The sequence below is a fragment of the Pipra filicauda genome, unplaced genomic scaffold (genome assembly GCF_003945595.2).
Source record: "Pipra filicauda isolate LSUMZ 115617 unplaced genomic scaffold, ASM394559v2 scaffold23_size5868930_pilon, whole genome shotgun sequence".
NCBI classification, from domain to species: Eukaryota; Metazoa; Chordata; class Aves; order Passeriformes; family Pipridae; genus Pipra; species Pipra filicauda.
In genome coordinates this window covers 993,301-1,016,304 of record NW_024104354.1, presented here as the reverse complement: position 1 = coordinate 1,016,304, position 23,004 = coordinate 993,301, and the positions used below count along the sequence as shown (strand labels likewise).

Here is a 23,004-nt window from a genome sequence, read left to right as displayed (position 1 = left end):
ATGTTATGTTTTTTGGAAAATATTACAAAAATTCACTGCTACAAACAGTTCAAACCAATCAAGCAAGTCCCATTGTCTGTTTCTCAGAAATAAGAAATTAATAAACCAATGTGTCCTGTAATACAAATGGTTTAGTAGGCCTGACAATTTAAAAGAAATGTGGAAATTGCCACTATATTCTCTGGAGACATGTGATCAGAAAAATGACCAAGATGGGATAGAGGAAATGCACCTCAGAACCAAAGAAGAATGTAAACCACTTACAATTATGCCTAAAGCATTGGACTTTCTTCTGGTGTGTGACATTCAAACATTTGTCAAGTTCTGCCTGTGTCCAAGTCCAAGTGAAAAATAAAAAATTCTATATTCAACAAAATTTTACAAGATTGTTTTTCAAGAGTGATATAAACCCAGCATTAATGTAGTTATGCCAGTTATGAACATCTTTGTAAGAATTACAAAATCTATGGGAGCAAAAAAAATCCTTGGGATTTCATGCTACAAAAAAGGGAACATGCTTTCAAAAGCACAGATACAGTATAACAGGTATAGAAAATACTGCAAAAAATTACATAATACTTACTGTCTCTTGCACGAGTGGACAACTGCTTCCTCCTCCCACTCCCAGTGCTGTCAGGCTGTCATCATTCTAGAAGAATAAATTATGTTGAAACTTTAATATGAAGTATCTTGTTAAACTATGAGTATTTTCATGTCTACTAAGATGATAAGAATTATCTGTAATATAATGCTCTTTTTAAAAAAGAAAAAGCAGAAGTGATGTTAAGCAACACTGAGTAATATTGGCTATTGGTTGGTAGATATTTAAAAAAGATACCAAGTTTTTCAAGTATGTAAACTGCACTAAAGACAACTGGACTGGTGACTACGCAGTCCCATCTTGTTTGCATTGCAAATACAGCAGATATTTAAGAAGTTGTTGCAGTGAACTTTACCTCTGAACCAGTACGTAAAAGATGTCACTTCTATATAATGGAAATTTCAGGTTGGTCTTAATAACCAAAACTTTCCATTTAATTCTAGTTGTTCTATCTTTACCACTCACTCTTCAGACTTCCAACGAATTCAAAAGAATAGTAGATATATAATGCAATAATCAGGATATGCCTGTACCAAAAAAATTTATTTCTGTCAAACAATAGAATGCTTCAGTTGAAAGGAGATATATTATAGAAAAATTAAGAAAATTAGTAGAGTAACAACAAACTAGAAAAAAAAAGGAAGAGCTGGAAGTCCTTTGCTGGTATTAATTTTTTTCAGTGGTCGATCTTCACAAAGGAGAAGCCAGTTTCCCCTAGATTTTGTATGTGTCAAAGGATATACACTACAGTACAGAATAGAAATATTACAGAGCAATTAAGACATTTTAGAAGAGAAAAATCAAATGTGAGATTTGTGAAGTAAACATTTCTACCTCTAACAGATATACCACTTTATAAACACTTAAATTTGAAAACTTTTATCCAATATACTTCACCTTTTTCATATTCTACTGCCACTCCTTTAACTATCTTTTACATGAACTTCTTTCTCTTCTCTTGCTTTTTAAAAAAATGTATCTAAAATATAGTGCTCCTTTTATTTTCAATAGGGTTTTTTATTTTTTATCAGTATGGTTCAAGGAATGTCATTACATATTACAAAGAAAATCATTGCAAATCCTCAGCAGAATAAATGGCATTCTCAAGAACAGAGATCCTTGCCCTCAATGTTGCCTTCATAACTTAGTTTGGTTTATCCTATATGGAAAATAAATCACTGACTATCCTGAGGTTCCATCCAGTCTCCAGATTGTTTCAGAGCTGTCACAGTAGTTACAGACACATACAGTATATACAGATGAACACAGTGTAAAAGTGAACAGTTGTACTCAATTCTCATCATCTACCAGAACATCTAAACCTACCACCTAAAGAGTTGTGAGTAATTATGTACATGCACAGAAGGAAGAAAAAAAGTGTAACTGCCTGATTTGATAAACAAATTTCGAACAAGGACTGGTGGAGCTGCAGTTCAGAGTATGTGGCTTGTTCAGTGGTCTACTGGTAGTTAGCACTGCTGTACAGGTTTCAGCTAATTCTCATTTTCCATTCTCAAGGTTAAGAGAACTGTACAGGCAGTGTGCTTAGCCTGTGGGATGGGAGTGCCTCCTGTTGCTCAAAAATGATTCATCAGAATTATTAGCAGTATTATTTAGATATCTAGTTCAGGTATTCATATTGCCCCATTATTGTGTCTCAATCTGTCTCTCTCTCTTTCTCTCTTTTTAATAAAGTATTTATGTGGCTCTCAAACACTCAAGAAGAGCTTGAAGAGAGTGAGCTGTTTGGAAATAACAAGCTAAAATCCATGAATCACCCTGCGATGACGTTGAATATTCTCAGACACTGCCTTAAACTTTTAAGCAACAACAATCCATAGAGGTGCCTCTTAAAGAGATAGATACTCTGAGTATGTCACTGGCTCTACCTGGCAATTGCCACAGCTGTGATTCAAAGAAATCAAACTCAATTATCATTATATGACCCCTTTTCAGCTGTCTACCACAAATGTAGCTACTGCAAGGCAGAAGAGTTGCCTCTTCCATGCCATGCCATTCCTCAAATAGTGCCAACTACTAGTTACACTGCAAGAAACATCCAACTAAAACTACTGGCCTTTCAGCTTAGAAACATAATTTTTTACATGTTGTGTCACAAGACTAAGGCACATTTTCAGGATTCCAAAAAAGCAACAGACATACTGTAATGTATGAATACATAATTCTTAACGCAATATTAATGTCTCCTTTTTTTCATGCAGGATGGAAACTAGATAATCCTTTTTTTGCATTGGAACAGATGTGGGGCTATAGCCATCTTCCAAGGAGTTGGTCTTTTTGGGAGGCAGACATCTGTGAGAAACAGAAATGAAATCCTTGCTGAAAAAGTCTGCCGTGTCACACTGATTTTGGTTGAACAAAGCTGTTAGGAGCTTTCAGCATTAAAGGAACATCCTCAGAGGAAGATAAATAGATCCAGTCATTCATGCAGACTTCTAGACCATGGAGTATCACACTGGTTATCCATGACTAACTCACTTAGATACCCTTGAAATTTCTAACTCAAAACCAAACAAAAATGTTTCAAGACACTAATACAAAAGAGAACGTTGCACCTAACAGTAAACCAATAGATACACTGTTGTATCAAGTGTTATCAATTCCTGATAATACGCTAATTAAAATGTTTATGGCTTCTTTTTAATTGGGCAGTTTCAGTAATTGTGCTAATGGAGGTTTTGCTTTTTTGATGCAGATGTATAGCAGCCGACAGGATTTGGGCATTAGATATCTCTCATCCTCTTAGGAGAAGGAGCACTGAGTAAGAACAAGTGATCAGTTGTTACTGTCTTTTCAGTAAAAGTCTCAGCATTTCATTTGTCCTACTGAATCAATATATTTCAATTACCACATTATCAAAGTTTAAAGAAAAATACGGAAAAATGCAAAGTCTAATGATGTTTCCATGTTTTTACCTTATAGGTAAACATATTCTTCATTGTAAAAGAATAAACATACAGATTAAGTCCCACTTCTAAGAGTTAGTCATTACCTCTTAATGACAACACTTGAAAAATAAGCTTTTCTAAGACTAATTTTAGGCGACACTACACACACCAATGGGAACCCTAACGTGTATGCATACAGGGCCAAAGCCACCCTCTCTCCTTTTCCCATTAGTGACAGACTCAGTGACATGAAGAAGGACAAACAACTATTTCCTGAATGCTGCACAGCGCCACTACTTCTCTCCACTCCACCTCCCTATACCTGCCATCTGCCAGAATGGAAGAGAAACTGGGAATATTACTTATACAAACAGTCCAGTAAACACACAAGGAATGTGTGTTACAGCTTCTCTTGCCTATCCAGTAAATCTGTGCCTCAGTGTGTAATAGTCCAGGTTCTAAGACTGTTACCTTTTCAGGTTTTTTTGTTGCTGCTTTTGGTTTATGGTGGCTTCTTGGTTTGGTTTTTTTTTAAAGAAGACAAAATGAGAAATTAACTTATACAGCTTGATTGAAAACTCTTGGTTAGCTTAAAAGATAATATTTAAAACATTTAAAAATCTTACAGAATAGACCTGAGATTTTACTGTTGCTACATTGTCTTCCTTTTTTCTTATGAAGGGTTAGAAATTCAAAGAGTTAGAATTTTACTTAATTGTCTCCTCTCCTAAAAATGTCATGCAATCTCTTTACTGCAGTAATTGAAGTTTTAAATTAAATGCTAAATAAGCTGAGACTTAGAAGAAAACAGACGAATACTGTCAGCACTATCATATTTCTGTTCTTGTTCTCTGGTCCAATGCATTCTTTTTCCCATTAGTGACACCTAACTACAAATTTAGTCTGTGGGAAACAGAAGTACAAGTATTTGTATTAATAGGTAAATTAAAATTTTTCCAAAAGTATCAATTGCTAAGAATTCCATACTCTTCTTCAGTTGTAATTAATCTGTCCATAGAAACTTTAAAGTTACTTCCTTACACTTCAGATGACTACAATCCTGATTTGATCACAGCCTTTTAATATTTAATAATCATGGGAATGTATAATTTGCCTTGAGGAAAAAAGAACCTGCAGCAGACTGCACTTTACTGAAACCTGCAACATACAAACAGAAATAAGAAATGCAAACACAGCTGCTACAGTAAAGCCTACAGGGATAAAAAAAGAAAAAAGGAAAAGGAAGAAAAGATCAATTCAGAAGCATGTGAAATACTCCAGCTCCTGAAATTATTTAAAACCTCTTCAACTATTTCACCATTTCTAAATATGCTACTTTTTTGGTATTAATTATTCGGTTAACCTGCACTTACATACATATTACTGCATTTATAATAGGAGAAACAACAAATATATTCAATACTCAGTGTTCAAATATAACCCTTAATTTAGCCCCCTCAGAAAAAACTATTTTAAATTAGTTGCTATTTAGTATCTTACAAAAGAGCTGATCCTGTAAATGTTTATCAAGCTTGCTGTGGTGGAGAGCACTAATGTACTGGTTGAACAATTTATACTTTTCCCTAAAAAATATATATTGATGGCAAAAAATTTAAAGTGTGAAAACAAGAACCATTTAACCACTAACAAAACAGCAACGTAAAACCACACTTTCAAATTCCTTGGTGAATTCTACTTAGTTTACAAGCCTTCCACAACTGTATTAACAGATTCTATTAAATAAGGCAGGATCAAAAAAATCCTAAACCAATCCAAACCAAAACCCCAAATCCAAATTGTATAAATGATATAAATATACCAAAAGGTATAAATGATCAAAGTTAAATTGCGTCCATTTATAATATTTCTCTCAAAAATTACAAGTAGTGCAATTACAACAGAATAATAAACCATGGCATTCTGTTCATGAGTGCAGGAGGATTAACATCTCTAGTACAAGAGGCTCAGCTTCATAGAGATACAAATGCATTCACTATTCAGAAGCACCACTTGTTCTTCTGTCACTAGTTCCTCCATACATTTTGTGTTTAATACAAGTTTATCAAATGTAAAGTTGGAATTTATGGCATTTACAGATTCTGTTCGATTTTTATTATGGTGATCAGGAAACCAGAAATAAACAAAGGAACAAATATAATCAGTAGAAGCTTACAATCAATATTTAATAGATAAGCAGTTAAATAAGCAAGAGAATATCTGTGATTTCACTTGTTACAAAAAGATGAAGTATGAAACAGTAAACAACGAAAACATCATGCTACAAATAGAATTTCATTCCCAGTAACTGTCTCAGCTTTCTTTTGCTGTTTATGAATGCCTTCTTTCTCAGTAATAATAAAAAACTCGAGGGTGATTCTAGCTTATTTATTTCTAAACAACAAAAAGTAAATAATGAAAAAAATATAAAGCTTTTGATTTTCAGATATCTGATCTTCCTACCAGCTGGCTGCAGCATAAGCTAATTTGCCTATGTAGACAACTGGCTTGAAGATACCTCTTTTTTTAATAAAGACGGGATAAAAAAACCACCTCTCTACAATGAGAACTTGTGAATAATGACATTTTATAGTTAAACATCAATTTAAAAAAAAAAATGCAAAAAGAGAATTCCATACCATCTGTAGTCTACCCAATAGTGTTCGGCTAGGAGGATTTCCTACTGGGCTGAAACACCCTGTGAAAAGAAAAGGCTGTGAATTTTCTGCTTGTTATCCTTTTCCATCGAATAAACCATTTTATTTTAAAATCATTATGTTAGCAGGATATGTTTGACAAAATTCTAATGAAAAGCAGCAGCATCTTTCAGTCACAACTATGCAACCTTCAGTCAGGAACAGTTGGAGGATTTATTTAACTAACAGACCTGACACAAGGTTAACTAATCCAATATTTCCATTCAAATGATTTGGAGAAGTAGCTCAAGCTATGTCCACATGCCATCTCATGCTCAAAGCTGACACTATTATCTAGGCTGTATTGCTTTCCTCTTCATTGAATTTCTGAGTAATGCATACAAAGTTTTCCAACAGAAATGATCACAAAAACTCACAAAGGAATTACTTCCTTATTTTATCTGAAAGAATAACTATGTCTATTCAGTAGTTCCTTTTGATCATCTGAGTTCCTATCACAACACATCTTGCTGTTTATTTTATTCACTCTCTACAAAGCACACTTGAACAAGTACTTGTAAATTCTTTTCAAACTATTATGTTAACTACTAAGCTCAAGAAAATCCTTTCATCATCTATGGATTTATCTTTTTGTTATTGGTCTCCTCAGCTGTATACTTAAGAAAACATCTTAAAAAGAAAAGATACAAAAAAATCTGAAAATCGTTGAACATGACAGTGAAATATGCTACTGCTTCACTGGAGAACTGTTTCTCCAGCACAGAAATGCCAGGCAACACAGAGTTAAGCTCACTGGATTTTCTCTGTGAGATACTAGCTTTCAAACAAGTTTTGTTTTCAAAGAGGAATAAATTCTGAAAACTCATTTTCATTTGCCACACCAAAAGCCTGCTGTCCAGTATCTGAATAAAGAGTACTTTTCAGATTCAGATTCCCATGCACTGGCACAGCTCCACAAGGAAGCTTGCACAACTTCACCTACAGTATCCTTTCTAAAGCCTAGCGGTTTTGACTTTCACAGGAGATTTACTCATAAATGCTTAATCATTAAGATATTTATATATTTCTAGCTAGAATAAAAGCTGCAAGATCAAATAGTCATAGTTAAACCATGCTCCTGCAGATCTTCTGCATATGACTAATTTTGTACTTGTGAAAAATCCTGAACATGTGCAATAATACATTATTCAACTTTGCGTATGAATTAAAAGATTTCTGATCTTGATAACTTCAAAAAAGCTTGTATAAATTCTGAAATACTTCATTTTGAAAGGCTTTGCTTCTTATTACTTTACCCCATCTCTTTTAAGAAGAAGAAAGAGAAGAGAATAGAAACCATTTTCTGAATTTAACCCATGCTCAAGATGGTAGACCTGAAGCTAACCTTTTTTCAAACAAGCTATTTGCTAAAACATTTGTTCAGCACTAACACCAAAAGTCACCGGGGATATTACTTCTACTGATATTATTATCTACATACTCATACAAACCCAGATGCTACAGAGGTGATACTACATATTGGATATACTGTTGCATACAAGTGTTACATCAACTCTTTGAATAAAAAACCCCAAATTCAGAACCAATAAAATCTCTGCATGATAAAAAATAAATTTTTCTTTAGACAGCTAAGTGTTCTACCATAGGATAATGAATTTGAGCATTGCAGTGTTGTGCCAATTCACACAAGCGCATACTAAGATACAAGATATATTAAATATTTGATAAAAAAAATAGTTTGTTTGGAAAAGCCAAGTTTTAATTAAAAATAAAATTAATCTGTATTTTTATCAGTAATATAATTGACTTTCTTGTTTTCCTAAGGAAAATACGCATTACCTCCGGACTGTATGTTTATGCATGTGAGTACTCTTGTGTAGTCTGTCTATTTAGCTGCTTGTCAAGTGAAAACTTTATGGTTAGACTGATATTCCCAATTAAGATTCAATAAAGAGCAGTGCAGACCTGTTATGCTGCAAGCATAGGATAGAGACAGATGTGTAACTTAAAGATACAGGCAGTGTGCTGTACTGAATTCTAGAAGCTGGCACTGGTTTATACAGCATTTTCCATGACTAGAGCCAAAACAAACAGAAAATTCTCACTACTCTGCTTGAGGTGTAAAAGACCACAGCACACTTGGATCCAAATACTCTATGATCACGGCTATTGGTTACCCTAAACTAGTTTTTAGCATTATCCATTAGTTGTTTTCAGTTATTAAGTATTCCTTTAGTAGCCCCTACATTCAGAACAATCATATTAACAAATCTCAAGTAAATGAAACAAAACCAACAAAAAACCCTGTCCAAAGCTTCATCATTCCCAAAACAAGGCCCGTTTAGCAAGCAAGGGAATATCCATCCCTTCTTTCTCAAATGATGCAGAACAATTTTAAAACAATGTTATACAGCTACTGGCTTGATATGGTTCCATGCTTGATGAAGCATGTAAATGACATCAAGCAGGTGTGACTAATAGCCTCAGCAGTGCTTTCTTTGGTTATCTCTGATCCAGGCTGCACACTTTTCGACTAGTATAGTGAGGTACTGAAACTGAGGTCAGGATTGCAGAACGACATTTCCACTTAATCTGAAAATGAAGTTTACAGGACACCATGACCTGTTGGGACTCTCACTTAGTCTGAGTTAATAGAAAGGTCATTAAATCCCTTGTACAGCTGAGCCTGAAAAAACCCCCAACACTGCCAGGTTAATCTAGATTGTCCTATTTTAAGGATACTTCATAATCAGTAATGGAAAAGCATTTTAATTGATAGAGAGGGTTTATTTGAACTCTTCAATAATCTTCTTTCTTAACAGCATCATCTGCCTTCACCTTCAAAATCATGTACATCTTGAGAAGCTAATTTTCCCTATTAAAGTATCAACATTTGAATTACTGCATTTCTTATTACTCTACATTGATTCTTCAGTGGTTTCCTTTCTATGAAATTTTACATGAGAAGAACAGATTACTTCTAGAAAAACTTACTGCTAATGTCTAAATGAAACATTAGATGTCTCAAAATGATAGATGCTAATGCTTTTTCTCAAATGACCAGAATTTTCATATCAATACAATTTAACAGCAAGACAGCTCCTCTTTAGGGTCCACATAATCCTACTGTTAAAATTATCTTGTGAGTCCAAGCATGTGCTGGCTTTTGGGAAATGACTACCAAAGAACCAGTATCTTTTGAAAAACAAAGTAGCTGTCTGCCTTGAGAGGAGTCTGAAACCGTGTTAGTTTCCTGCATAATTTGAACAGTGAACTGAAAGTCTATCCTCAGTTCCTCCCAGGTCACTTTGGGCAATATATTCTCTGCCAGTAAAACAGCAACTAAAGAAAAAGGAAGACAGAAACCAAGTAGTTGTCCTGTCAAAAACACACCTATACTACTAAGTTCCCAGTTTTACGGCATGCTTTCACTGAAAAACTACCCTCTGCTCTAGACAAGCACATTAGCATGAAGTCATCAAATTCTAAATAGTTGGACTGAAATGCACAAAGTAGATGAGTTGGTATGATAACAGCAACGGTGCCCCCCAAAGTAGTACTTGTAATTACTAAGAAAACTTCCCTTTAAATAACAGGATCTTTAGCTATTTTATTTATTTTAAATTAATAGCATAAGAGCCAGAATAGGGAAAAACATTCCTTCTAGGAAGTCACATAAATCCACTATTATCCTACTGGATTGTCCACAACCACGCAATGTTAAATGTTTATGTGAAAAAATGCTCTTTTAAGAGAGGCTGAGAGAACATTCATTACAGAATTCATGTTTTAATTAACTTTTCAAAAGAAGGTTTTTTCTCGCTTTCTGATATGTTCTTGATAAATTAATTTTTTAATTACTAAAGGTATTTTAGCATCATAAATCTCTAAGGATTCCAGTCACATGGAATCTACAGTTAATGAAATCATCCAAAATTTCATCCTGGAAAATTCTCATAAAATCACAGAACATCAAAGAAAAAAGACTAACAAAACTGAAAAAAGTTAATATTCAGACATTTCTGTGATGAACGACTGTAAAGCATGTAGAGAGAAAAAAAATCTTACCCACTCCAATTCCACATTATTCTGTTTTTAATTGAGTTTTACTTTAAGTTTATACTAATTGCTAATGTCTAAAAACCCACAAACAGGTCCTGAAAGACAGGAAAACAATGCCTCTAGGAAAAGGTATTTCTTATTGCAGACATTACATCGTGGCCTCTTGCAACATAATACAGCCAAGTAAACAACAAAAAGTGGGGAAAAAGTCAACTCAGATATGAGATGAATTTGTGTGTATCAGCTCAGTCCTTTTCCTACTCATCTTCTGTGGCTTTAAAACTATTTTTCAGCAAGCAGAATTATTTTCAGCACAGCCACTAATTCAGAAGTATGACCTTTGTGACCAAAGGGTCTTTTAGTATGCAGTATAATCTCTACTTTAGCTTTCAAAGGTTTTAAAGGAAAGTTCCAAGGTGGGTTTTCTTGTTGGCTTTTTTTTGGTTTAGGTTTTTTGTTTGTTTTTTTAAGTAAAAGTTTTCAGCATTTTTATTATTCAAGCCAGGTATAATATAAGAGAAATATGATAATTTTGTAATGTTCTAAATATACGTTAATCTTCCTCCAAAGGCTTAATCCTCAAACCAATTATGCTTTAATAGATCAAACAGAATTCATTAAATAAAAAGATTGTTTATATATTGGATAAGAAGCTATTTTCCTTTTTTTAAACACAGGATCACAAATACTTAAGAAACCCACCACAAACATTTTCAGATGCAGTTCACATAAAATGAAAGGAATGGATGCATCCACTTAACAAGAACACCTTTTGTTTTACCAGCTAAATAGATGTTTTGCTAATATCCCTTGCTGCAGGTGAAAACCCACTTCCAATTCTGCTCTACATAACTTAGTCTAGCACCTATGATTTTGAAGATATTCTAAACTGAACAGGAGAATTGACAGGATCAAAGTACATTGAAAACTGTATCACAGTTTTTAAAACTACTTTAGATGCATTTGGCTGAAAGTAGATTAAAAAAACTACATTCAAAAGCAAATACAAGTGAGACAAGCAACAGAGTATTTTTAGCATTTTTTCTAAAAGAGCATACTCCTTGTAACTAATACAATGCCAAAGGAAATGGTTAATTCTCTTGAGAGCCTGTATCAAGAAGGGCAGTGGAGTTGGCGAAGGGTGTGGAGCTCCTATGAGAAACGTCTGAGGGAGCTGGGGTTGTTCAGCCTGGAGAATGGAAGGCTCAGGGGTGACCTTATCACTCTCTGCAACTGCCTGAAAGGAGGATGAAGCCAGGTGGGGGGTGGCCTCTTCTCCCAGGCAACTAGTGACAGGACAAGAGGACACAGTCTCAAGCTGTGCCACGGGAGGTTCACACTGGACATTAGGAAGAATTTCTTCATGGAAAGAAAGGGTTGTTAAAGCATTGGAATGGACTGTCTGGGAAGGCAGTGGAGTTACCATCCCTGGAAGTGGTTCAAGAAACCATTGGATGTGGCACTTAGTGACGTGACCTAATTGACACGATCGTGATTGGCCAAAGGTTGGACTTGATGATCTTGGAGGTATTTTCCAACAAAAATGATGCTGTGATTCTGTGATCTTGAAAACCACTTAAAATGTATATACCCAAAATAGGCAGTTCTCACATGTCATATTTAAGTGTATATACAAAAGTGCTGTGATTGCAACATTATCAAATGCAAAGGTCTTCTACAAACACCCATAGAATTCTAGGAGTGTATTCTGCACTGATAGAAGTCTATTCACTGTCAGCCGTTACTAGCATTCCCCTTGTCTTTCCCCCACTTTTTTCTTTGATCAGAGCATCTGGACAAGACTGAACTATCTCCTCAACGTTGTTCTCATTTTCCAAGTGGGGTTGCAATTTATTAACCTAAACCTATCTACTTAAAACCAAAACCCCAAATCTACAGGACAAATGGAATCCCTCTCTGTTTACTGTCTCACTTTTTATAAGTAATAAAGTTCTGTTAATTTCTTTAGTCAGTTGGATATGAGAGCTGTTTGCATGCTATATACACTTAAAAAAAAGAGAGAAAAGCCTTAGGTCTTCTGCTGCCAGATGTCTCTCCTCCAATTAGTGCAGATCGATCTAGATGGCAATGACAAAAACCCCAAAACTTAACAAAATACCAAACCCACACCACCCCTAGCCCCTCCCAGTTAAGGCAAAACAGAGCTGTACTGATAGGTAGAAAAGCATAGTATTTTTGTTTCCCTTCCCCATCCCCATTAATACAATGAAATCTTGCAAACTAACAAAATAAACTTGGGAAATTATGTCAATAGATCAGGCTTTGGCTGCTGTTCAAAATACTATACTATAAAGAAAAGTCTGCACAGAAGGATAAGTTTTCAATAAAAAAGTAAGCAATATTTACCTTTTTAACCATTTACTAAATACTGGTATTAAAAACAGTTATCTAGTAAAGTAACTCTAGGGAGAGAATTCAGGACCATGCAGTTCCATATATATTGCTGCAGCTTCTTTCACAGAAAATGTGATTTTCCAGTAGATGCCCCAACTCCAGGTATTAGGAGAACCTTATATTCTCAAATAAATCACAGCTGTCCTAAACTAAGAAAGACAACTGGTCTAGCTAGTGTGTTTTAACTTGGTAACTTCCTTATCCAAGGACTGATGCAGTTAGGTCGTTACTGCATCTGGCAGCCTCTGATTCCCCATCCCAAATGACCAAGTAGTGTGTCCTTGCAGCACAGTGAGGTGATTACTGGAGCAGCGGAGTAGAGCAAGGCTTAAATTCACACCTGGAGATCCACAGAGAGATACCTTTCCTGTAACACCAACTAATTCCAATCCTCATATAAGAGACCTCAGAATTAGACAGCACTAACATGAAAACACTATGCTTCTGGCAGTGCTAGATCCCACAACATAATTATATCTCTCATCAGCCAAAAGAATGCATAGAGATATTCATTCAAGCTTAGCCATCATTTTCGTTCCTGGTTCAAGGTGTACAAGGGCACAAACAAGTATTTGTTCTGAGAATAATTCTCCAGGAGGAACTATGGAGATTGTAACTGGATTTGAGGAGAATACAGTTTCATTTGAAAACATTTAATCTGTACTTAGGCACAATGAACAGGCAGAATTTGGCCCCTATTTACAAAGAGCATAATGAAGTAAAAACTATTGCATCACAAAAACAATTAAAAAATCCAACTTTTTAATTAGAGATTAAAATCAAATACATTAGCAGCCTACACACCCACCTAATTATTTCTGAGTAATCTTATCAAACCATCATCTTACATTTTTCTTGCAAATGTTAAGTTTCTACAGTACCATATATAAACAATGCAAGTAGTAGCACATGTCTCAAGCATTCTTTTGAAGTAAAGAACATTTATTGAATTCATGCTAATCAGGAATGTGCTAATTTATGACAACTTTGAACATTACATCACAATGGCAGTAGATACCACTGAAAATAAGCAGAGACTATAGTATCCAGTTGTTTCTTTCTACAATGTAGAGAACAGAAAATGATTCTACAGCAAACATCAATAAGCCTGCACAGATACCATCAGCATTCTTAAATCAGATTGGCAGTATTATTTACACGTTCTAGATAGCAGATAAAAAAGATGTAAGGAAAATGCAGACTCTGACGCATACTTTGTATTAATAAGAATTATTTTTCTTCTAGTGCTGCAGATATCCTGAGAAAGTCATTATTAATTTTGCTAAGCTTCCCTGGACTACTTAAAAGCAAACAAGTTAAAGTAAATTTGAAAACAAACTTATTTTGTATTTTATTAAATATAGCTTGCAGTGTTACCCTACGAAAAAATACATCATGAAATACAGAAACTGCAGTCCCTTAGAGCTGTGGATGCCCAACACTGAAGTAGCAACCTTCACTTTTTGGTTTAGTAATTTTTTTGCTTCTGCATTTACTTTCCCTCCTTCAATCAGAGGAAATGGAGCTCTTATGCAGGATTTATGCTCATCTGTCTCCTAAAAATATGTAGTAGGGTTAAATTTTATTTATTAATACAGTTAATTTATATGTAATACACTTAAATAGAATTTAACTCTATCTGCAACCATCAAAGTCAAGTCTCTACTGACCTCAAGAGTCTACTCCTGCCTTTAAAAAAACCAGAGTTGCCCATAGATAAAAGAAAAAGAATGAAAATTATGCAAGGAAGGAAAACAAAGTAATTTACTTCACATGGTTCCTCCCACAACAGAAATTCAGTAATGGCTAGTTATTCACAGTTACTTAAACTAAATTAGTCTGCTGTTCTACAAATGGAAAGCTGTAAGAAAATATGCTTACAATACCACAGATACTTTTCAAAATCAGCCATTAATATTTTTGCAATGCAGTCTTGTCAGCTAAGTAAAAACAGCCAGTTACCGCATAAACTACTGAGTTCCTACATTACCCAGTAAGCCGCACAATGTCAAATCAAGTCTTAACTGAAAAAAAAAATCTAAAAAAAATTAAAATCTTGTAACTGCTTGAAGAACTTATGTAGCATTTTCCTAATACTTGCATTCAAGGAAAAACAGTATCAGCAACATCATATGAAATATGCTGGATTCAGCTTGATATTTCAGGTCTTTATCATGACCAGAATAACTACTACTTTTTCTATTACATTAGCACTTTCAGCCAGTACTGAATACTAATTTTGACAAAATACTACCAGAAAATTCCAAGAAATTGCCGAACAATTAATACGTTATTAAACCTGAAAAATTTAAGACCACTGGCAGACACTAAATCAGGAAACAACTATATAAGATTTTTAATATGGTATCAAATCAAAAGAGTAAGGAAAAAAGTTCACAGCAGACACACTTCTTTCCAAAATAGAAGGCCATGTCTTTAAAATACATTCCCAAGTTTATTTTCCATTTTGTAGTTCAGAAACTAGATTGGTCATATAATTCATGAAAATACATGTGGTGAAACCAACCTACACATGAGAATTTTTCCATATCCACACTTTTGAGTTTTCAGATTATTTATGAACAAACTACTCTAAGAAGGAGTTTTTCTACATATCAGTGATTAGAACATGTATGAATAACTAAGTCCTTTCTAATTAGTTTCCAATTGTATAGGGAAATAAAATAATGGCCTGTAGCAACTTTGGTAATAAAATCTGAATATACTTCCTTGTGAATAACACATGACAAAGTGCTTGAGACTAATATTGGTATCATCTATTACAGAGGAAAATATACTGAAATGCTAAGTCTGACATTAAAGCAACATACTGCAGTTCCAGTTGGGCACAGATTTCAATTATAATGATTTTTCAGTTTCCTTCATCTACAAGGTCTGCAAAGTTTTCTAGAATGCACCAACAACCTGCTACTGCTTTTACAACAGTGGATTTTTAGAATGCCTTCTTAGAAAGTATCACCACTTCTATACTCTCAGTCTTCAGCCACTATGCAATTACTCTAGCAGAAGTTACACTGGTTATACAAATATGTGGATACCAAATGCTACTTTGCTGAAAGTAAAAAAAGATGACTTCGCCATTAAAGGTCACTTTCTACTACTGATAGAAAGTTTGAATTATCACTTGGCAAAGAGCTGAAAAGCAATTTTTTCTACACAGATTTTTCCTTGGGTCTTAGGTGGAAGATGCACAAAAAAAAAAGCATGGAAAGGAAACTGTTTGCAAAGAACGAAATTAAGAGGCAATACTACATTTCATTTACAAAGTGGTACCTGATCTGAGGAGAGGTAAAAGAAAGAGAATCAAGACAGGCAGGTTCATAAAGAAGGGCTGTGCTCAGCTTTGGGCTAAGACCACATTTCTAAAATTCCGGATATCCTGGAGAGAACAGACTTCTCTCCAAGGTTCAAACAGCAACACAAATCACTGCAGCTGGTATTAGAAGACAGAAAGACTTTACAGTATCTCAGCGTCAAGCCAGACAGTAGAAGTTACAGTCCTATCCAGTGAATTTTTATCTTGTTTTTATAGAAATTTTGCAAGCAAGATTATTTGCACAGCAGGTCCAAAGGTGTAAACAAAAAATATTAATGAAAATTAAATTCAGAATGAATAAAGAAATACCATTTGACTAAATATTTTCTATAGTATCATGAAAAACAATTTGATTAAGTACTTAATATAATAACATAATAGCTTTTTCTACATCATCACACAGGTAGTGCCAAACTGTTAGAAATTGCAGTACTTAAACATATAAGCTTAATTATATAACCAGTCCTCTCTGGTTTGACTACCATTAATAGCTAAAATCACTACTGACTCATACAGCATCTCCAATAACCCAAAATCCACACGAAAGCAAAAAATGTTAAGTTCTCACAATCATCAATAAGAGGAAGGGGATTCTTAAAGTCTGAATATTCAAGGAAAGGAAATTCTTCTCCAAAACTTATTCTGAAAATAACCACCCCTTTCTATACATTAGACATTGTGAATGATATCTCAGTTTCTTTAAAACTGACTTAATTGCAAAGTGCTACAAATATTTGTTTTGTCAAAAGGACCAAACAACTGAAACCCACAGAAAATTATCTAGTAAGACTCTAACTTTGGAAGTCTCAAAGATTATGTCTTAATAACCTTGTTCACTAAACCTTCCTAGATGGGTTTTGCACACACTTATGTGCCAATTATTAACTCAAGAGCTGCTGATACAGACAACCCTGGACACACCTTGTTCTCTTTGAGTGATTCCTGGAACTTACTTTGAAAATCATTTGTTTTGGTAAGAAAAGCTGATTTGCAGGAAGATTCTTAATTCAAACCACAGTTTCAACTGCTGAAGATCCTTTATACATGTGAATAGAAAAAAAAGATGGAAATTTCCTTCATGTTCTTTACTAGAAGGAAAACAAATTTCCAATAAATACTGCTATCAAGGTACACACGATGTGGTATATTATAGATGTACATTAAGTAGGCACTGGACTCCAGATTTTGCAAATAACAATAGAACAATAGCCTTTCCTCTCTTGGTGCTGCTTTTTATGCAGAAGTAGCCAAATCTGAGGGAAATATAATTGGGCAGAAGATACACTACGGTAGATTGAACTGCTGGACACAAAGTTACCAACAATTAATCTAGATACATATTCAGAATTTGTGTTTTGAACTATTTCTAAAATGAAAAATTCCAAGAATGCGTTTGGAGTCCTTGTAGGAGATAAATACTAACTTGGTTTTAGCTAGTACCTGGCTCACAAGAGAAGTGCTTCAACTAGCAACATGCAGAACTCTGTTACAACATTCTCCCGAACAAGTAGAGGAGGTGACACACCTAACCTCCTCTAAATTGATAAAGTCTCAAAAAAATCTATTTCAAGGACAGGATCATCCTTTTTTAGTAGAGAGGTGAGCTCTGCTTAAATGTGATTATCCATAATAAAAATTCAAAGAAGCAAGGAGTAGGATAACAGCCTATTTAGACTCTTCACCTGAAAATCTTACAAAGCAAATGTTAGAGTTGCAGCCACTGCTAGGAAAAAAAAAAAAAGAGCTTAGAGGAATTGTTTCTCATGCTCTACAGGTGCATAGTGACAACCTGAAGTTTGGTGACTGAATTCTCAAAACATTTTCTGCTAGTAGGTAATTTATCACAGCAAAATATGCTCAGTATATCTTTTGAAGGAAGCTGTAATTTTTTCTATTTTATTATTTGGCATAATAACTGCAGCAGTCTGCTTCATCTGACCAGTCAGGCTCTGAACGGATTCCAGAAAGACCTGTATCAACATATGCCACTGCAGCACCCTTCAGTTACTCTGTAAAAAAACCTGATCAATGAGGCACCAGCAGCTAGCCTACAGCTGGAGTACAGGATAGGAAAAGCGGATGTGATGCATATGGGGATGCAGTACGATGAAATCAATCTTTAGATGAGATATAGAGTTTCAAATATTATCTGTTATACAGCCGCATATATATACAGAGTCTTCTGCCAAAATACTGTCTGGCATGCCACAACAAAGCCTGGGGTCAAGTGAGCATGGGAGACTCTAAAGAGGTTTTTTGAATTTGCCTGTTTGTCACTTCAATCTTTTTTCTCTGGCCGAGGAAGTAAAAACTGAAGAAACTGAGCACTAATTGTGAGGGGAAAACATGAGAAAGGAACCTCTGCAATCTGTTCCTTCACTGTGTGCCTTAAGGTTGCAGAAAACTCCCAAATACAAGTTTTCGGAAGTAGAGTTTTAAAAGAATTCTAACATGCCATTTGAAGCCAACAAGCAATGAGTCACTTTTCCTTACAACCTCCAGTGAGCAAGAAAGCTCACTGTGAAGCTCTCATTTCATCTGGATCAAGGCAGCACATTTAGGCCAGCTCTGTAAATAACTTCAAGCTACTAGGTGGTGTGACAACAGCAACGTCTAAGTTACAAACCCATAGAGGCCTTCACTTCTCTGTACGTGCCTTCTGCTTTCTTAATGCTTTCCCAAACCACCATCCTCTATCATTAGTTTCTACAGAACCAACATGATCACTATCAAACTACAATGATCAGACTACATTGGTACCACAGACTATTGCGGAGCATAATGTACACCACACACGCACAAAATTTACTTAAAAGGTGTTATATTAGTAGAATGAATTGTGAGGGAAGCTTGCTCTCACTGAAATTGGTGCTTCAGCAACAAGGATAACAAGTTGCATATGAGTCCATGAAAGCTGAGTTGTTTCACACATAAAAATCAATTAACAAAATTAGCAAAGGCTTTTTAAAACACTTGAAAAAGTTTGTATGTACACCAAAATGGGATGGATAATATTTGTTTAAAACCTGGATTCTTTTTTTTTTTTAGTGTACTTGGGTTCTGTTAACTTGTCAAAACCAGCATTGAAGTCAAAGTACCTAGGTCTCCTCTTGGGAGATGGAGACCTCTCCCTCCTGTGCACCATGGCTGCTACTGGGTCTTTTGCACCTCCCAACTCCTCTGGAAATGACATAAACAGAAGGATTGAAGCACTACAAGGAGGGATCAATTTCCTCATCTTATTCACTAATGCTTATTGCTGTACAGACAGCATTCTTGCTGATCTGGGTTTTCTGCTGGACAAGAGAACTGATACTTTACTGCACAGTCCTTGGTAAAAGGACTGTTTCCACCTCTGCAACCAGCTAAAATTGCGTTTAAGCATGTTGTCTCATGGCTCAATAGCTCAAAATTACAGACAAGTTCAGAGTGAAAACAGTTAACAGGACCTCTCTACTTAGGAATTAATTAGATTCAGTTGTTTTAGGATCCACATAATTGAGAAAGTAAGGGCACACTTAGGCCAAATCACTTTTGGCAGAGACTTTCCACAGTACTACGTCACACCCTGATTTTGCAATCTATATCCATTGCTGCCAAACAGAGAGTAATGCTTCATTTAATCCACACCCTTGTATAATTTGGCTGAGAGTACTTCCTTTAGCCTGAAGGCTCAGCAGTAATTACCCTAACATACACCAATTTCAAGTAAATATAAATGGTGTTCTTCTGATAAAGTTTTTGGAATCTTCAAAGATTGCTGTTATTGTGCTCTGTATTTAGTGTAATTTTTAGTGAAATATTTTAATTAACTTGCCTAGAAGAAACATGAAAAAGAAGAAACATGAACATCTAATAAAGGAACATGTGTATCTTTGATCTCAGTATAAACAATTCTAGCAAGTTTAACTAGAAAATACAAACTCTTCTGACATTTATAACATCTTATCAATCAGACAGAAGAAACTGGATAAGCAACCATTTAGAATAGTAGACTGTCATTATTGTTAATGGATATGTCTCTGTATCTTTACTACTCTGTTGGAACATTTTTGTGGTTAGATGTATTTATTTATACAACTTATGTTTTCAAAGCAAAAAATAATTTTTACTATTCATTTTATAAATATAAACATTCAGCTCTTCCACCTTAAAACAACGTCCTGTATTTGTGCCTTAAGCCAAAACTCTGATGTTGTCCAGTGATGTGGGCAGGGCAGCAGGGTCACAGAGCTCTGAGGAAGTTCTTTCCCTTGCAGAATTGCCTGAGATGCCTGTAAGCCATGACGAGGGCACAGGTGTGTCCTTGTACTCTTTATTTTTATTTGCTGCCGAAGTCAGCTGTAAGCTGGAACATCATGAGCCTTTGTAACCTATTTGCATTGAGGAAACTAAGACACAGCTACTTCAAAATGTAAATGGTACAGCAAAATAACTTCTAAAAGAACCAGGTATAAAAAAATTATCAAAAAAATCTTGTGATAGATTTTTTTTTGTTTTATAAGAAAATTAACTTTGAGAAAAATATTTGTAAGTTGTATTTTTCAGTTCTTCCATTGTGCTGTAAGCAAATAATAACAAAAAAAGTTTTATTTTCTTTCTCCCTTCTCTCTTATACTTTTACCCTAAGTCAAAGTCAAAGTGAGAGGTATGACTGTCTTAAAATGAATGATCATATTCCCCTGGGAAGTTCCGATTCAAATTAACATACAGACATATAAAAAAAGCACTTTAGAATTAATGCTCTTCTGCTTATGGTAAAAATACTTGTACCTAACTTCAGTGTAGTTACATCAGTTGACACTTGCTGAGAGCTGTGGTGTTGAGCTGGTAATTTCTCTCTACTGAGTTCTCTTACCATTTTTTTAAAAATAAAGAGAAAATCTTCTATATTAGATCTAAAACTTAATCATTATAATAAATTCTCTGTGACTATGCAGTGCTTTTTAGTTAAAACAAAGCCTTGTAATGACTGTAAAGATATTTCTATCTTTGGTTAATAGGAGGAAAAAAAACCATAAGAGAATAATACACTCAAAAAACTAGGGACTAAAATAAGTCAAGTTTACTCACTTAAAAAGTGTTAGTATTCTGCACTTTCTCCTAAGAGTTTTAAAACATTATTGTTATCCAGGGCACGGGGTGGTGGGGGTGTTTCAGTAAATCAGTTTCCAAAAGAAAGAAAATATAGGTACTTGATCCAACCACAGTGTTAGAAGAAGTTATGTCCTACAAAATACAGAAAATGTGAGAATTCTGCCAAGTTGCAATTCAATACTTGTTATAATAACAGAAAGCAATTCACTTTTCTACATTTAGGAATGCAAAAGAAAATAATAGGTAAAATTTTCTACTTTTTGGCACTACTGTCCCATTAGAATAATTAAATGAAAAGGCCACATGTAAAAAAAATCCATCCCCATAAAAATATTAGAATTCTCTCAAAAATTATTTAAAGTTTAAATTTCTGAAAAATGTGTCAGGCAGGATCAGTTCTTCAAATACGTACTGCACAAAAATATAGAAAAATAACTGAGGAGTAAGAGACAAGTATTAGGCACCCTTTTCAAACACATGACATAATCTACTAGGAGCAGACTGTAGCTTGCAGGAAGCCAACCACCCTGCAAGCATTTATTCTTATGTATCACTTCCTATGTTGACAGCACCTCTATAGGATATACTAATATTGTTCTGTATTTCTACCCAGTTCTAGACTTAAAAACGATTGGTAGAAGACTACTAAGCAAAGATACTTCCCTCACTGGATTGCCTGACCATCCTGAGGCCATTATGACTATCCCTCAGTGAACAGGAAACTTGCATTTCTCCCTCCATAGTCATAAGAAAAAATGGAAAAGATAAATGTATCAGGCCACTAGGGAAAAGACTACTACAATCCTTTTGCACAGGCCTCATAGTATCACTTCATTGTTTGTTTAATCAGTATCACAAAAAAGCCCAGCAGACTCACCAATGCCAATGGAATTGAGAAAATATAAAATAAAGGAAAATTAGTTTCCATCATTACCTATTCCTCTTAGCAGCTTGTATTACACTCAAACCACTTTGAACTAATAGTGTGGATTCTGAACCACTTTTAGGTATGTATTTGCTACTCTTCACCACAACATGCTCCTGCCCCAATTTTAAGAAGATGCGGGGCTAAAAAGAAAAATCTCAATGCTACTTAGACGTGGCAAATTGCTACATCATTTCCATAGCTCTGATCTGTGCTGCCCTGCAGGCTTAATTGCATTCACCATCACGGCAAATCTAAATGAAGCTGTTGGTGAGCTAATGAGGCAGCACACATTACAGTTTAACAGGGAACAGATATATCCTGATTCTTTCAAAACGAAACTGAATTTTTTTTCTAATGTTTATATTCTTGGCAAGACATGTTTTACACACAATCAAGATATTTCTCTTGAAAAGTGAATAGGAAGAGATTTCATCCCTATGTTAAAGTTTGATAAAAGACAGTATTTACAGTAATATGCTAGAATAAAAAAAAAATTATGTATTCAGTGATCTGTGTGCCATTCAATTTGCCTGCATGGACTGGATGCCAGTAACATAAGCATGAGAATGCAACTTTTGATAGTGTTTCTGCAGTATCTCTGCAAAAATGTGAATTTTGCTACTTGATGTGCCCTTTTCTGATTCTAACACCCCTCCGAGAATAAAAACAGTATTTTAAGAACATTTAATTGATGCATAAATATTCTTCATATCTTTGATGTAGAAACCTATTTTTCACTCTTTGCTTGAGACTGGAAAAAGAAGTTTTAAATAGTCTATCAAATATAACGGAGGACTTAAATGCAAAGTCAGTTTTGCTAATATCTTCAGAGTGAGAAAGAGTGCTTTGAAGCTTTCACTTTATGTAGGTGGAAAACACCTTTGACTGTCAGTTGTGTTAACGGAGAGAAACCTTCTAATTGTTCTCAACCCTGCCAAAGTGTTGTGTTTTTTGTTTTTGAGATTTTCTTCAAAGATACAAGAACCATCACGTTATTAGCG

At 34.8% G+C, this 23,004-nt stretch overlaps 1 protein-coding gene across 7 annotated transcripts in view; it reads right to left on the bottom strand.

Annotated features, from left to right (window-relative positions):
* The window catches only part of AHI1 (Abelson helper integration site 1), a 95,653-nt gene that overhangs the window by 18,180 nt on the left and 54,469 nt on the right, over positions 1–23,004 (bottom strand). For all 7 annotated transcript variants that reach the window (XM_027746642.2, XM_027746639.2, XM_027746641.2 and 4 more), the window contains 2 exons: positions 6,147–6,205; positions 584–649 (listed from right to left, as the gene is read on the bottom strand). In XM_027746642.2, the coding sequence (XP_027602443.2) occupies positions 584–649; positions 6,147–6,205 (125 nt within the window). The remainder of the gene's footprint in view (positions 1–583; positions 650–6,146; positions 6,206–23,004) is intronic.